The sequence below is a fragment of the Acanthochromis polyacanthus genome, chromosome 12 (genome assembly GCF_021347895.1).
Source record: "Acanthochromis polyacanthus isolate Apoly-LR-REF ecotype Palm Island chromosome 12, KAUST_Apoly_ChrSc, whole genome shotgun sequence".
Classification (NCBI taxonomy): Eukaryota; Metazoa; Chordata; class Actinopteri; family Pomacentridae; genus Acanthochromis; species Acanthochromis polyacanthus.
Window position 1 is genome coordinate 9,608,532 of NC_067124.1, and position 17,343 is coordinate 9,625,874.

General features: G+C 39.4%; 1 protein-coding gene across 1 annotated transcript in view; it reads left to right on the forward strand.

Annotated features, from left to right (window-relative positions):
- The window catches only part of ascc3 (activating signal cointegrator 1 complex subunit 3), a 424,683-nt gene that overhangs the window by 210,074 nt on the left and 197,266 nt on the right, over window positions 1-17,343 (forward strand). The window contains 1 exon segment of the mRNA XM_051957275.1: window positions 14,376-14,540. Within this exon segment, the coding sequence (XP_051813235.1) occupies window positions 14,376-14,540 (165 nt within the window).

The following is a 17,343-nucleotide window of genomic DNA, read 5'->3' on the forward strand; positions in this document are numbered from 1 at the left end:
CTTAATTTTTAGCATTTTTAGCAAGCCACACGGCCTGCAGACTGTAGGGAAACACCTGGTGATGTTTGTGGGACACTAGCTACATGCAGAGGCCGTTTTTACCAACTCACAGCTCTCTAGTATGTCTAGAGGCTGAGAAATAACCACTTAAAGATGCAAAAAACGCTGGCGAGGCTTTTTATAGCCCAAATTCTGAAAATTTCAGACCCCCACAACTCAGAAACTATTTGAGCTACAGGGCTACAATTTTGCATAGAAAGTACTTTTGTGACTATCTAATGGCATACAAATTTAGGACTAATTTGAAGATGGTGCAGCAACACCCCCAAGGAATATCTGGTCATTTCACATGGAATGACCATATATATATATATATATATGGAGTCTCTACCAGTAGAGATTGCGATCGAAACCTCTACCAGTAGAATTGGAGTTTCTACCAGTAGAGATTGCGATTGGAGTCTCTACCAGTTCCTCCTCCACGTCACGGATCCGCGGAAAATTGCCATCCCTGAAACTTAGATTTGGAGGTCAGTAGCCCAAATCAAAATATTTGGGCCCCTAACCAGCGTGTTTTTTGTCATTTTTGGTCGCCAAAATCGGTTTTTAGTCGCAAATGGCGACCTGGTGACCGTCGAGATCGAGCGCTGTTATATATATATATATATATATATATATATATATATATATATATATATATATACATATGTATATATATTATTCAAGAACTTTATTGTCCTACACACAGCAGAAACACAGTGGTTACCCTGAGTGATGAAATTCTTTTTTTGCGAGTTCCCTTCACACAGCTGAAATAACAAGGACATTGAGATAAGATAAAAATTAGATAACAAAAATAATAGCGAAGTAGAATATGATAAAACAAGATAAAATATATATAAAATAAGATTAAAGATAATTATATATACACATATACAGTGGTGGAAAAAAGTTTTCGGACACCCCGTGCATTTGTGAAATATTAAATTAAGAATCACTCTTTAGAATCACACCAGTGATCCACTAATGAAGGTTGTGCTTTTAAAAAACAAAAAAAACCCACCATTTTTGTTGCCATACTTTGTGTCAATATGAAGACGACAAATCAAGATTTGAGCATTTAAGGGTTTCTTCAGCAAGAAATGACCACATCCTGATCCACATGTGCAGGGAAAACTGCCAAATGGCATCACAGGATGCTCCAGCAGCAGTGGTCAGACCAAACTGGTGTCCAGTTTTCCACCCACACTGTACGTGGCCGACTTTTAGATCATGGCTTAAGGTCCTACAAGGCTGTCAAGAAGGCCCTGATCAGTGATCATCATTGGGCCCAAGCATGCAAGAGGTGGACAGCCAGGAACTGGAAGAGCATTCTGTGGTCAAATGAGTCCAGTTTCCAGCTTTATCTTCCTCCTGCTAATGTAAGGGTACGCAGAAGGCCAGGCAAAGCACTATCTACAGTATCTACATTACCTGCTGTCAAGCATGGTCAAGGCAGTATCATGGTTTGGGGATGCATGAGTGCTGCTGGTGTTGGTCATCTCTGATGGCACAGTGAACTCTGCCAAGTATTGTACCATTCTCCAAACCCACATGCTCGCTTCTGCCTGTGCTCTGTTCTGTCGAGGTCAAAATAGAATGTTTGAACAAGAAATTACCCCTTGACACACATCCAGGGCCAGGGAACTTCTCTTGGTGTTTTTGTCGGACTGAAGCCACAGACTGTCACCAGTTAATGTGATGGAGATCGTCACACTGCCGCAGTGAAGCGATATTTCCACTCCGTTAGGTGGAAGTCCTCATTAAACCGAGTATTTTACTGGTAGACTGAACAGCCGTGAGTCCAAACAGAGCAATAACGACAATGTTAAAGCTGACAACAAGAACATTTCGGAACAGTTTATTGACGTCTGTGTGTTTTGAACAGGCATCGGTACAGTCACCTATGCTATGTGTTGCTCACTGTCGCTCACTGAATATCACCAGTTGATGGGAACACCAGTTAATCTTGAACACCGGACATACTCGTCGCCATCTGCTTGCACGTCGAGTCTCCAATGGTCTCCAGTCAAATCTAGTTTTAGTTGGGGTCCGTGACGTCACTTACCTGCGCCACTTGAGATTGCTTTTGCGTTTGAATTATGAGACACATTTTGCGGGGTGAGCACGGAAACGAAAAAGCATTTCTGAGTTTGCTTTTGCTTTTTCATTTAGTCACAAAATGAGCAGTCTTGAAGAAGAAAATGAAATTGCATTTTGGAATATTGCTTTTTAATTTCATTTTTGAGTCAAATAGTGCAGCCATGTCTTTGAAATTAAAAAGCATTTCTGCTAATGCTTTTGCATTTTCAAATTTGACATTTCAAATTGAATTTTGTTACCTTTTTGCTGGTGAACGTTTTGAAAATTAAATGTCAAATGTGATTTGCATTTGCTTTTTCATTTAGTCACAGAATGAGCAGTGTTGAAGAAGAAAATGAAATTGCATTTTGGAATATTGCTTTTTAATTTCATTTTTGAGTCAAAAAGTGCCGCCATGACTTTGAAATGCAAAAGCATTTCTGCTAATGCTTTTGAATTTGAGTTTTGAGTCACATTCGCTTCCATAGTAATGTGTGTGTGTGTGTGTATATATATATATATATATATATATAATGTAAATGTAATAAACATAATAATCAGATATTAGATATTATCGAGTTATTATATTTATTGGTTACTCCTTATTCCAAGTAAGTAGAAAATAAACTAAAATGCAAACCAAACCAAAGCTCGGGTCTTAGGAGGATAATTTTAAAATGAGACATATAGAAAAGAAATGATTTATTTATTTAATAATTTAGTTTGTTTTTTTTCCCCATTGCATGGCACACAAAAAAAGCATAAGTAGTTCAATGACCTTCAAAAAGTTGAAAATCCAGAGATTCAGTGTGCTTTCATAGTTTCTGGGTCTGATAAATGGTGCCATTTTGATGGTTATTTTTTTAGGAATATATATTTTTATTTAGAAACAAACTATTTTTTCTAAAAATGTATAATTAAGTAATTAAAAGACAGACATTTTTCTGGTTTATTACTCTGTCAAGGTGCCGCCTCTTTGACAGAATTGTCGTAGCTAATGTTAGATCTGGTACTAACAGCAACATGTTTTACATTGAGGTGATACCGTCTTCTTGAAGTGCTGTGGTCATAGGCGGAGATCCCGGGGGGGACATAGGGGACATGTCCCCCCTTCCATAAAGTTGTCCCCCGCAAAAATCATTGTAAGCACACAAAAACAATTGAATAATAACATAGTAATGTTTAATAAAGCACAACACAAGCGCTGCAAATTATAAACGTAGAACTTTTTATTTTTTAATTGTTGAAAGATTATGACCCCCCCCCCATTCCTCAAGTGGCTTAGTCCACACACCGTTTCCAGTGTGCTGGGCTACCGGCAGCGTCGTGTGTCAACAGCGCACGATGATCTTTCAAAGGATAAGAAATTATGCTAATGTGTAAATGTTTTTTTTTTTTTTTTTTTTTTTTTTTTTAAATCAGCACGCCGGTAAGAAAATAGCCTAGCTTATGATCGTTAACAGGCTCAAACGAGTATGTAGAATAGCGGCAGTGACAGAGATGGCATAGAGAGACAGGGGAGGATAGATGAGGGGAAAGAGGGGAGGAAATATAGACCACAGGATTTTCAAAAATGTCTGTCAGGATATTAATGTCAGATAGAAGCCCAGTTTATATTTTACTGACACCAGATTTGTTTCTATAGAGATATCCAGATTTGGAAGATTTTTATTATTTTTTGTAGACTTGTAGTTAGTCCAGTAGTTATCACCATGACTTATCACTAGATGTTCAGTTTGACATATATCAGATTTCTTTTAAAGTCAAAGATTGTTCAGTTTTGATTCTTTAAAAAAAACTTGTCACAAAGCATTTTTCAGCTTCTTTGGGGAAAATAAATCTTGGATAATTATGCATATTAACTTTATTTGAGTTTAGTGTGGTCAAAAAAAGTGTATCATTTCCACTTAATAACATTGCTGATTTTGGTGGTTGATCATAGAAAAACCTGTATGCAGGTAGAATATGCACTAAGACAGAACAATGCTATAACTGCTATTATTACTTTTAATAACATGCTGAGGGCTCAACCCTGCAAGACAAGTTCCAAAGCAGCAGGAGAGCGAGAGGGAGAGAGCAATTTTTTTCATGCCCCCCCAAGAATTACTCTCTGAAATTTTACTGTTTATTGTCCCCCCAAAAATGAAATGGGATTTTCGACCCTGGCTGTGGTGATCAGAAAACTCTTTGATGCACAATTTGCAAACAACCAAGCTTTTGTCCAAGCTGACATTGGGAAGATTTTTAAAAGAAAACTTTACTTCCAACAAGCACAATGAGACTCATCTTCTTTCACTGTTGGCCAAACCTCCTTGTGTGCTGTGTATCTTCTTCACTGCAGACCGCTGACCGTATGCTGCAGACAGACTTTAGGTTCATTACCGCCACCTACTGGGCTTTAGTGTTCATCAGTATTACTGGTGTGCCACAAATCAGGGAACTGAGAAAGGTGCGATTAAATGCGCTAATTTATTTAACGCGTTATTTCATCTGTAATTAATTAATCGAAAATAGCGCGCAAGCATATGAATGTAAGTGACATCCCATTCCTAATCCATAGTGTTAAATATCATGTCTGTCCACCCTTTGCAACTATAACAGCTTCAACTCTTCTGGGAAGGCTGTCCACAAGGTTTAGGAGTATGTTTATGGGAATTTTTGACCGTTCTTCCAGAAGCACATTTGTGAGGTCACACACTGATGTTGGACAAGAAGGCCTGGCTCTCAGTCAGTCGCTCTATTTCATCCCAAAGGTGTTCTATCGGGTTGAGGTCAGGACTCTGTGCAGGCCAGTCAAGTCCATCCACACCAGACTCTGTCATCCATGTCTTTATGGACCTTGCTTTGTGCACTGGTGCACAGTCATGTTGGAAGAGGAAGGGGCCAGCTCCAAACTGTTCCCACAAAGTTGGGAGCATGGAATTGTCCAAAATGTCTTGGTATGCTAAAACAGGAGATGGTGGTTGACATCAGGAGAAGGACACTCCCACATCCACCAGTGAACATCCAGGGGCAGGACATTGAAACAGTGGACAGTTTCAAGTACCTGGGTGTTCACCTCAACAATAAACTGGACTGGTCCCACAACACTGATGTTGGAAGAGAAAGGGGCCAGCTCCAAACTGTTCCCACAAAGTTGGGAGCATGGTATTGTCCAAAATGTCTTGGTATGCTGAAGCATTCAGAGTTCCTTTCACTGGAACTAAGGGGCCAAGCCCAGCTCCTGAAAAACAAGCCCACACCATAATCCCCCCTCCACCAAACTTTACACTTGGCACAATGCAGTCCGACAAGTATCGTTCTCCTGGCAACCGTCAAACCCAGACTCGTCCATCAGATTGCCAGACGGAAAAGTGCCATTCGTCACTCCAGAGAATGCGTCCCCACTGCTCTAGAGTCCAGTGCCGGCGTGCTTTACACCATTGCATCCAACGCTTTGCATTGCACTTGGTGATGTATGGCTTGGATGTAGCTGTTTGGCCATGGAAACCCATTCCATGAAGCACTCTGTGCACTGTTCTTGAGCTAATCTGAAGGCCACATGAAGTTTGAAGGTCTGTAGCCATTGACTCTGCAGAAAGTTGGCTATCTCTTGGCACTATGTGCCTCAGCATCCGCTGACCCCGCTCCGTCAGTTTACATGGCCTACCACTTGGTGGCTGAGTTGCTGTCTTTCCCACACACTTCCACTTTCTTATAATACAGCTGACAGTTGACTGTGGAATATTTAAGAGCGAGGAAATGTCACGACTGGATTTGTTGCACAGGTGGCATCCTATCACAGTTCCACGCTGGAATTCACTGAGCTCCTGAGAGTGAGCCATTCTTTCACAAATGTTTGTAAAAGCAGTCTGCATGCCTAGGTGCTTGATTTTATACACCTGTGGCCATGGAAGTGATTGAAGTGATTGGAACACCTGATTCTGATTATTTGGATGAGTGAGCGAATACTTTTGGCAATAGAGTGTATGTCCTATTAATTGATTACTTAGGCCCAAAATTGTAATGGACAATGAACGCTCAATCTAATTACTAAAGAATTTAGGTTTTTGTTTCTGTCCTTATCTACTGACAAACTTACAGCAGAAACTGACACTGAGGTGTGAAACACCAATGCACACATAGTGACGCAAAAAAAAAAAAAGCACCATTCACCTTCAGTAAAGCAACACAGCAGGGCAGGAGTAAAGCTCACTCTGTTTTTTTTATGGCTTCCATATCCATTTTTAGGCATTGTTAACTAATGGCACACAGTATATATTGCGACCTCAAATGACCATCACCCACACTTACATGGCCTTTAGTACAAATTAAATTCCTTGACTAGCCATTTACCAGTGAAAATACTCTTTGTGTGACTTTACCAGAACTTCAGCTTTAAAGTTCTCATATTCTTTACACTTGCCACAAAGCAGTCCAACAAATATTGTTCGCCTGGCAACCATGTACATATGTGTGTGTGTGTATGTATGTGTATATATATATATATATATACACACGTGGACAAAATTGTTGGTACCCCTCAGTTAAAGAAGGAAAAACCCACAATTCTCACTGAAATCACTTGAAACTCACAAAAGTAACAATAAATAAAAATTTATTGAAAATTAAATAATCAAAAACAGCCATCACTTTTGAATTGTTGATTAACATAATTATTTAAAAAAAACAAACTAATGAAATAGGCCTGGACAAAAATGATGGTACCTCTATAAAAGATTGAAAACTATTTGACCAGAGTGACATGATTAACTCAGGTGTGTCATTTAATTGACATCACAGGTGTTTCCAAACTCATAATCAGTCAGTCTGCCTATTTAAAGGGAGACAAGTAGTCACCCTGCTGTTTGGTGAAAAGGTGTGTACCACACTGAACATGGACAACAGAAAGCGAAGGAGAGAATTGTCCCAGGACATCCGAAAAAAAATGATAGACAAACATCTTAAAGGTAAAGGCTATAAGACCATCTCTAAACAGCTTGAAGTTCCTGTGACAACAGTGGCTCATATTATTCAGAAGTTCAAGACCCACGGGACAGTAGCCAACCTCCCTGGACATGGCCGCAAGAGGAAAATTGATGACAAATTGAAGAGACGGATCGTTGGAATTGTATCCAAAGAGCCCAGAGCAACCTCCAAAGAAATTAAAGGTGAACTCCAAGGCCAAGGTACATCAGTGTCAGATCGCACCATTCGTCATTGTTTGAGCCAAAGTGGACTTCATGGGAGACGACCAAGGAGGACACCACTGCTGAAAAAAACTCATAAAAAAGCCAGACTGGAATTTGCAAAAATGCATGTTGACAAGCCACAAAGCTTCTGGGAGAATGTCCTTTGGACAGATGAGACCAAACTGGAGCTTTTTGGTAAGGCACATCAACTCTATGTTCATAGACTCAAAAACCAAGCATACGAAGAAAAGAACACTGTCCCTACGGTGAAACATGGAGGAGGCTCAGTAATGTTTTGGGGCTGCTTTGCTGCATCTGGCACAGGGTGTCTTGAAAGTGTGCAAGGTACGATGAAATCTGAAGACTATCAAGGCATTCTGGAGAGAAATGTGCTGCCTAGTGTCAGAAAGCTTGGTCTCAGTCGCAGGTCATGGGTCTTCCAACAGGACAACGATCCAAAACACACAGCCAAAAACACCCAAGAATGGCTGAGAGAAAAGCGTTGGACTATTCTAAAGTGGCCTTCTATGAGCCCAGATCTGAATCCCATTGAACATATGTGGAAGGAGCTGAAACATGCCATTTGGAGAAGACACCCATCAAACCTGAGACAACTGGAGCTGTTTGCTCATGAGGAGTGGGCCAAAATACCTGTTGACAGCTGCAGAACGCTCATTGACAAATACAGAAATCGTTTAATTGCAGTGACTGCCTCAAAAGGTTGTGCAACAAAATATTAAGTTATGGGTACCATCATTTTTGTCCAGCCCTATTTCATTAGTTTGTTTTTTTAAATAATTATGTTAATCAACAATTCAAAAGTGATGGCTGTTTTTGATTATTTAATTTTCAATAAATTTTTATTTATTGTTACTTTTGTGAGTTTCAAGTGATTTCAGTGAGAATTGTGGGTTTTTCCTTCTTAACTGAGGGGGTACCAACAATTTTGTCCACGTGTGTATATATATATATATATATATATATATACATACACACACACATATGGGACTTAACATAAACACACACATACATACATATGTACATAGTTGACCATGACAATACAGCATTACTAAGGTTCTCATTATGGTTTGGCTTCACAGACTGCAAGTTGTTAACATAGCACAATCCAGTAAATGTCTAACCTAGCCTCCCACCTACGTCAACCTCCCACATCCTCCTCTCCATGGCTGCAATAGTTACCATGGAAACAGAAAGGGTTTGGAGAACTGCTGCCATGTGGATGCCAGTATGGGGGTGGGTTCCATCATGGGACTTCCAGACCCTCTTTTCCCTCTGTCCACAAAGGAAATATCAGTTAATGTAATCCAAGAAAGAGCAACCTTACAGTCCGCCATTTTTCTAGAACAGAGGACAAAGGGGAATGTGTAATGAATTTCTTGGTGAAGTCAAGGTACATTCAGAGAAATTCAAATCTCTGCTGCCCCAACCGCCCCCCCCCCCCCCCCCCCCCACACACACACACACACACACAACACAATTCTGTCCCTACAAATTAGGTTTTAAAAGGAACTCTATTAAGAAAAAATGTTGGTGACAAACATTGTACAGGCAGAACCCATAAAAGACAAACCGAACACCGTTGAAGTCATTATGGAAATGCCAAGCTGTCTTGAATCGTGGAACTTATTGTCAGGATCTTTTTCTCAACAGTTGATCACTTATCAACAAGTTCTTATCAAATGCAGACAATTAGTAGTTAAGTGCTGAAAATTAGCAGTTTGTGTCATGGCTTGTGTTGTGCATGGTTGCACACATCCATGTTGACCTTACAACTCAGGAACCAACTCCTCACTCCCATTATGTCCAACAGAGGAATGTCAGTGTTCGATACAAGGGAAAATTTACCCATCTATGGAAATGTTTCAAAAATCAAAGACTTCGTGTCTCTATCTGAATAACTCTCTTTCAGAAGACAGAATCCAAGGTTTTAGTGGCAATTGGTGATCGGTGTATGAATATTAATTATATGGTAGCAAGTCCTATACTGCAATAAATGTCACTTAAGACATATTTCTTCTTCTACCACATCAAAATAATCTTAAGACTGACAGTGAATCTCCATTATACTGTCCTTCGTAATGATGTGTTTAATTCTAGACAATTCGATTTCATTTATGTAGTGCCAGTTCAATGTTCGTTATCTCAAAGCACTTCACATAGTAAAGTGTAGATTTGGACAATAATAAAGAAACCCAACAAATCCAAAATTTTATTTAGGTTCCCTTTAAAGCTAGGACTTGCAATGGAGAGAAAAAACATCCCCATTAGTAGGGAAAAATCTCCAGCAGAACCAGACTGAGGGAGGATGGCCATCTACCTCACCCAGTTTGATTCCGGTTCTGACTACTGTTAGTGGATATATCATTTGGAAACAACATTTGAAGGAAACCCTCAACTACCAACTATGTCCATTTATAGAGCCGGGTTCTGCTCGAGGTTTCTTCCCTGTTAAAAGGGTGTTTTCCTTGCCACTGTCGCCTTTGGGCTTGCTTGGGGGTTAGGCATATGGGTTCTGTAAAGCGTCTTGAGACGATTTGACTGTAATTGACGCTATATAAATAAAATTGAATTAAAGTGGACATAGTTTAAATGGTTTTGACATTAGATGTTTGCCTTTCAAATGAAAATTTACATATTTTTTAAGTCATGGCACATGACATTAATTTGACCAAAAATGAGGATCACCAATCCCAAGAATTTTTTGTGTCTCTAACTGTTCATTTTAAAAGCATCTAAATTAACAGTAGTGCGCTCAAAATAAAAAAAAAAAAAAAATACCAAAAAAGAAAAAACACACTTAAAGCATGAATAGATTTCACTATGCCTGATATTCTTTAGTTTAGGCGATTAATTTTTGGAAAAGTTCTTTTAAGCTATATCGGACTTTATTAAGGTTTATGAAGTCATTCTCTGATTAAATTGTCACCTTTAAGAAACATTGACGTACGTTGTCTTATATGAAATACAAAGAATCATTGAATTTAGAGAATTGATTACAGCTCTGCTGTGATCATCTTGATAAACAGACTAAATAGCTGCATTCTGCCAAACAATGGCAGTTTTTTTCTGTACCTCCCTGTGTGTGTTTGGTGAAGCAATTAAAAAAGCACTCTGGCTTGTGCTCCATTTGCCAGAGTCTCCATTTTGAATAACCAGTAAGTCCAATTAGAAGCAGGCGCTTCCTTTTCTGTGAGCATGCCAGTCTCTAATGGCTGAATAGATTGATTTAAATGCAAACTAGAGGGGATTTAATGAACTGCTTTTACAGGAAGAATTTAATAGGAATAACCCTCCACCAGCACTCCAACCACCACCCCCTACCCTCACCCACCCAGACAGGTTGCCAAACAGTTCACACACCATTAAATATGCATTTTAGAGAGAAAAGAGAGAATAAAGTTGCACTGGAATTATAGGCACTAAGCAATGAAGCAATGTGCCAAGAAGTTGTCTTTTGATGTTTTATGCAGATGAGATGTGTTAATACTGTTGACTACAATTACTCTAGGAACGACATCAAGACAAAAGTAGACCTGCTGACTCTTCATTGAATCACACAAAACACCATGTAATTAAATATGCTCATTTTTGTGGATTGAACAGTAGACTGACATTGACATACATCTGCTAAGCACTTATATAAATTAGCATACAAGACCTGAGTGATATTTTACGTCTGTTGTTATGGTTTGTTAGTATGGTGATTTGGCCTCTTCCGTCTGTACAAAGTAGAGCTATGGGCAATTGAACATTGATGAGCCATGCAAAAGCCATATTGTAGAGGGATTTATATTGTATTGCTGTTATTTTTAAAGTGTCTGGCATTTAGTGAAATTTGCAGGAAATTGATTTAAAAAAAAAAGATGTAGCTCACAAATACTCTCTTCAGTAATCTCAATAATCCTGATCAAAGAATATGAGAACTTTAAAGCTGAAATTCTGGTAAAGTTACACAAAGAGTATTTTCACTGGTAAATGGCTAGTCAAGGAATTTAATATTGCAGTTTCATAAAGTTAGCGGTCTCACAAGACAGGCAAATAAAATGTCCAGTTCTGTCCTCTAACTATCCTCGTATAACTTAGTACCTAGTTTGCTTAAAGAGATAGATTCACTTTTTCATGACTGTCTTAAAACAACACTCACGTCTCTAAGCACATAGAAAGCATGACTTGTTGGTGCAAACAAATCTTTTTATTGAGGGAAAAAAAATCCACATTTGTCACTCAAGCTTTGCTGATATTAATATGAGGTTTCAGAAGTCTAAATCAGATAAATCAGATAAAATCTTAGATAATTTCCGTTCCTTTGCACTCATTCTGCTGTAAATCAGCAAGGAAAGAAAGAGTTAGTTAACAATGCCTAAAAATGGATATGGAAGCCATACAGAAAACAGAGTGAGCTTTACTCCTGCCCTGCTGTGTTGCTTTACTGAAGGTGAATGGTGCTTTTTTTTTCCCCCACTATGTGTGCATTGGTGTTTCACACCTCAGTGTCAGTTTCTGCTATAAGTTTGTCAGTAGATAAGGACAGAAACAAAAACCTAAATTCTTTAGCAATTAGATTGAGCGTTCATTGTCCATTACAATTTTGGGCCTAAGTAATCAATTAATAGGACATACACTCTATTGCCAAAAGTATTCGCTCACTCATCCAAATAATCAGAATCAGGTGTTCCAATCACTTCAATCACTTCCATGGCCACAGGTGTATAAAATCAAGCACCTAGGCATGCAGACTGCTTTTACAAACATTTGTGAAAGAATGGCTCACTCTCAAGAGCTCAGTGAATTCCAGCGTGGAACTGTGATAGGATGCCACCTGTGCAACAAATCCAGTCGTGACATTTCCTCGCTCTTAAATATTCCACAGTCAACTGTCAGCTGTATTATAAGAAAGTGGAAGTGTGTGGGAAAGACAGCAACTCAGCCACCAAGTGGTAGGCCACGTAAACTGACGGAGCGGGGTCAGCGGATGCTGAGGCACATAGTGCCAAGAGATGGCCAACTTTCTGCAGAGTCAATGGCTACAGACCTTCAAACTTCATGTGGCCTTCAGATTAGCTCAAGAACAGTGCACAGAGTGCTTCATGGAATGGGTTTCCATGGCCAAACAGCTACATCCAAGCCATACATCACCAAGTGCAATGCAAAGCGTTGGATGCAATGGTGTAAAGCACGCTGGCACTGGACTCTAGAGCAGTGGGGACGCGTTCTCTGGAGTGACGAATGGCACTTTTCCGTCTGGCAATCTGATGGACGAGTCTGGGTTTGACGGTTGCCAGGAGAACGATACTTGTCGGACTGCATTGTGCCAAGTGTAAAGTTTGGTGGAGGGGGGATTATGGTGTGGGCTTGTTTTTCAGGAGCTGGGCTGCTTGGCGCGCGTGGCCCCTTAGTTCCAGTGAAAGGAACTCTGAATGTTAAGATAAGATAGACTTTATTTATCTCACAAAGGAGAAATTTACCGTTACAGGGCTCTTAGAAACAAAAAACAAAAAACAGAGGAGTGCAAAAGTCACGAAAGTGCAAAAACAAGATAATAAATATTGCACATAATAACAACTACACAGTAGTGTTATACAGTCTGATGGCAGTGGGGATGAAGGACCTGCGGTAGCGCTCCTTCTTGCACTGAGGGTGTCTGAGTCTCGTGCTAAAGGAGCTGCTCAGCTCCACTACAGTCTGGTGCAGTGGGTGGGAGCTGTTGTCCATGATGGATGAGAGCTTGGTCAACATCCTCCTCTCACCCACATCCATCACAGAGTCCAGTGGGCAGCCCAGGACAGAGCTGGCCCTCTTGGTCAGCTTGTTCAGTCTCTTCATGTCCCGCTCTGTGCTGCCCGGGGCCCAGCAGACGACAGCGTAGAGGAAAGCAGAGGCTACCACAGTGTCGTAGAAAGTCCTTAGTAGAGGTCTGCACACTCCGAATTACCTCAGCCTCCTCAGAAGGTGGAGGCTACTCTGGCCCTTCTTGTACAGAGCATCAGTGTTGTGGGACCAGTCCAGTTTATTGTTGAGGTGAACACCCAGGTACTTGAAACTGTCCACTGTTTCAATGTCCTGCCCTGGATGTTCACTGGTGGATGTGGGAGTGTCCTTCTCCTGATGTCAACCACCATCTCCTGTTTTAGCATACCAAGACATTTTGGACAATTCCATGCTCCCAACTTTGTGGGAACAGTTTGGAGCTGGCCCCTTCCTCTTCCAACATGACTGTGCACCAGTGCACAAAGCAAGGTCCATAAAGACATGGATGACAGAGTCTGGTGTGGATGGACTTGACTGGCCTGCACAGAGTCCTGACCTCAACCCGATAGAACACCTTTGGGATGAAATAGAGTGGAGACTGAGTGCCAGGCCTTCTCGTCCAACATCAGTGTGTGACCTCACAAATGTGCTTCTGGAAGAATGGTCAAAAATTCCCATAGACACACTCCTAAACCTTGTGGACAGCCTTCCCAGAAGAGTTGAAGCTGTTATAGTTGCAAAGGGTGGACCGACGTCATATTTAAAGTCTATGGATTAGGAATGGGATGTCACTTAAGTTCAAATGTGAGTCAAGGCAGGTGAGCGAATACTTTTGCCAAAATAGTGTATGTGATCAGGGTATTCAAGGTGCGTCAGTGTGCTCTCTTTTCATTAAATGCCTTTCAAACTCCCTGCTCCCAGTTAATCATGCATTATTTCTCTTGATCTCTAAACCCTCTTCTACTGATGGGCATAATCTTGCTCGGTTCACAGAAACAGAGACCTAAATCACAGAAATTAGTGAGCTGCTGAAATTGAATCGAGCATTTGCATATTAACACTGAGTGTGGATTTGCTACATTGTCAGTTACAAAAATCCTACTGAAAAATAATCACATATAAAGCAATATCTTCCACACTGTCCGTGTACATCTATGCGCTGCTAGTCACCATAACGATATGAATATTAAAAAATAATCTATGTTTGACTCTAATTTGCATGAGTAAATCTCAAATGACTCTTTCTTCTGACAAAATGATCTCAATCACTAAATTCCAGGATCCTGTGCCTAATGTCTCAATGCTTGTTTTCAGATGTTGGTCACAACTCCAGAGAAGTGGGATGTTGTGACCAGGAAGAGCGTTGGAGATGTGGCTTTGTCCCAGATTGTACGTCTTTTGATCTTGGATGAAGTTCACCTTCTACATGAAGATCGAGGACCAGTACTGGAGAGCCTGGTGGCCAGGACTATCAGACAGGTAAACCATATTTCCTGTCTGCTACCAGCATGTGTCATATATTATACATTAGAATATAATTTTAATCCTTTCAGCTTTCTCTGTTCTGTGCACCAGTCTTTTTTAGTTTAATTTTTAAAATTATTGTCTGATTTATTTTATAGACTGCATTATTTTTGCATACATGTATTGATTTAAGTTGGTAGCTTTACTTTTTTCAATTCTCTTTTAATTGAAAGAATTTCAATTTTACCAACATCTTAGAAATTAGACAAATATACACAAACTATGTACATTCAGAGAGTAGATGTAAAAATCAACATTTACAGCAGTTCATTATTGCCTTGGCATACAGGATTTCAAAGTAGAGAATCAGTGAATAAATCAATAAAACACAAAAACATTTCCTTCAGTTAAATGATTTTAAGTCCATATTCATGCAGTTTTCCCACCGAGATCCGGTCTCAAAGGCCTCACATATCTCACCCATCCCTCCCAGTGTTGCACAAAGGAATCCATCTTCAGGTTTGCAATAAAAGTTATTCTTTCCATCCTATAAATTCCCATGGTTATGTCTATCCAGTTATTTGTTGTCGGTTCTTCTTGTGTAAACCATTGCTTAGTTTCCGTTTTATTTATATTTAATTTGTATCCTGACATTGAGCCTACGTTTTTAAGGGAATCCATGACTTCTGGTAGGGAAGTTTTTGGAGTTTTTAAGATATAAAAGTATGTTGTCTGCGTAGCATGCTGTTTTGTGCTCCCTACCATTAATTTCAATGCCCTTTATTTTACTGTTTTGTCTTAAGTGTTGGGCTAGTGGTTCTAGAAATAAGACAAAGAGAAGTGGGGACCAGGCACAGCCTCGTCGTACTCCCGTCTCCAGAGTTAGTGATTTGGTCAAATGACCATTAATTTAATTTCGTGCCGTCGGGTTGTTGTAAATGGCTTTTATACTATCTGTTCCTTATTTATTGAAACCAAATTTGCCTAACACTTTATAGAGATATTTCCAGCTGACCGAGTCCAATGCTTTTTCTGCATCTAGACTTAAAATCAATGCCTTTTCTTTTAGTTGTTGTATCTGATTCGTAACATGTAGAGTTCGTCTTGTATTATCTTCTGTTTGCCGTCTGTATATAAATCCTGTTTGATCGTTGTGAATTAGATTCGGCAGTATTTTTTCCATCCTTTTAGCCATGATGGAAGTACATATACGCTAATCTGCATTGAGGACTGATATTGGCCTGTATGACCCACATTCAATTTTGTCTTTCTTCTTTTTAGGGATTACAGATATAATGGCTTATTTCCAGGTGGGAGGGATATCTGCTCTCTGTAGGTCCCAGTTACATGTAGTTTTAAGGATTGGTGTGAGTTCCTCTCTAAATTTTTTATACCATTCTGTTGTGAAGCCATCATTTCCCGGTGACTTGTTGGATTTTAATTTTCAATGGCTGTTTCTATTTCTTTTATTGGTATTTCTGCACCTAAATCTTTATTTTGATCTTCCTTCATAATTGGTACTTTTAGAGTTTCCAGGAAGATGTCAATCTGATCTTTTCCATCTTCTGGTGTTCTGGTATATAGGCACTTATGAAATAATTCAAATACACTCTGGATTTTGTCTTGTTTAGTGTCAATTGTATTTTATTGAGAATCTCGTATTCTAAATATTGCATTGTCCGCTTGTTTTTTTTTCAGCTTCTAGGCCAATAGTTTTGTAAATTTAGAACCATTTTCATAGTATCGTTGTTTTATGAACATCGTATTTTTTTCTATTTTCTGTGTGTATATCATATTTTTTTCATTCATTTCATTTCACTCCACCCTGTCGAAAGCCTTCTCAGCATCTAAGGAAACGGCTGCTACCAGTACATTTTTTGACTGACCAAGCCACATCAAGTGCAGCAGTTTCCTTACTTTGTCTGAAGATGATCTGTTTTTCATGAAGCCCACCTGATTGGGGTGTATAATGCTTGGCAGGAATATTTTCCAGTCCAGATTAAGCAGGCTGATAGGTCGATAATTGGATGGATTTGTTGTGTCTTTGTCCTTTTTAGGAACTAAGGATATCAATGCTTCATTAAAAGTAGGTGGTATCTGGCCCAGCTCAAAGGCTTCCTGATATACCTTCTGTAGTACTAGAACAAGGATGTCTATATACTCTTTGTAGTACTCGGCAGGAAGTCCATCATAACCAGGAGATTTTCCAGTTTTCATTAATGAAACAGCCTTTCTTATTTCATTCTCAATTGTCGAGGACTCCAGCCTCTCCACCTGTTCAGGAGATAACTTAGGCATATCAATTTTAGAGAAAAACAAGTCTTGCTCTTTCTGCTTCTCTTTACATGGTATTGTTGATGTGTATAGTTTTTCATAAAATTTTTGAAACACCTCATTGATTTCCTTGCCTGCTGTTATCACTTTGTCCCCTTGCTTTATAGCTGAAATTATAGTTGAAAAGTCCTTTTCTTTCACCTGTCGAGCTAATAGTTTCCCTGTTTTCTCTCCTCCCTCATAAAAGTCTGTTTTTAATCTACACAAGGCATAAGCCCCGTTATTATTGTATATTTCATGTAGTTTAAATGTAAGCGTGCAAAGTTCCTGATACTAAGAATCTGAATAATTTTCAGATAGTTTATTTTCTTTTAACTTAATTTCACTCTCCATTTCACACATTTTTTGCAGGCTCTCTCGCTTCGTCTTCGAGGCATAAGCTATACATTTTCCCCTAACATAGGCTTTAGAAGCCTCCCAGATGGTTTTGATTTCCTTGGTGCTGCCTGTATTTATTTTTTTTAAAAAGATTTTAAATCCTCCC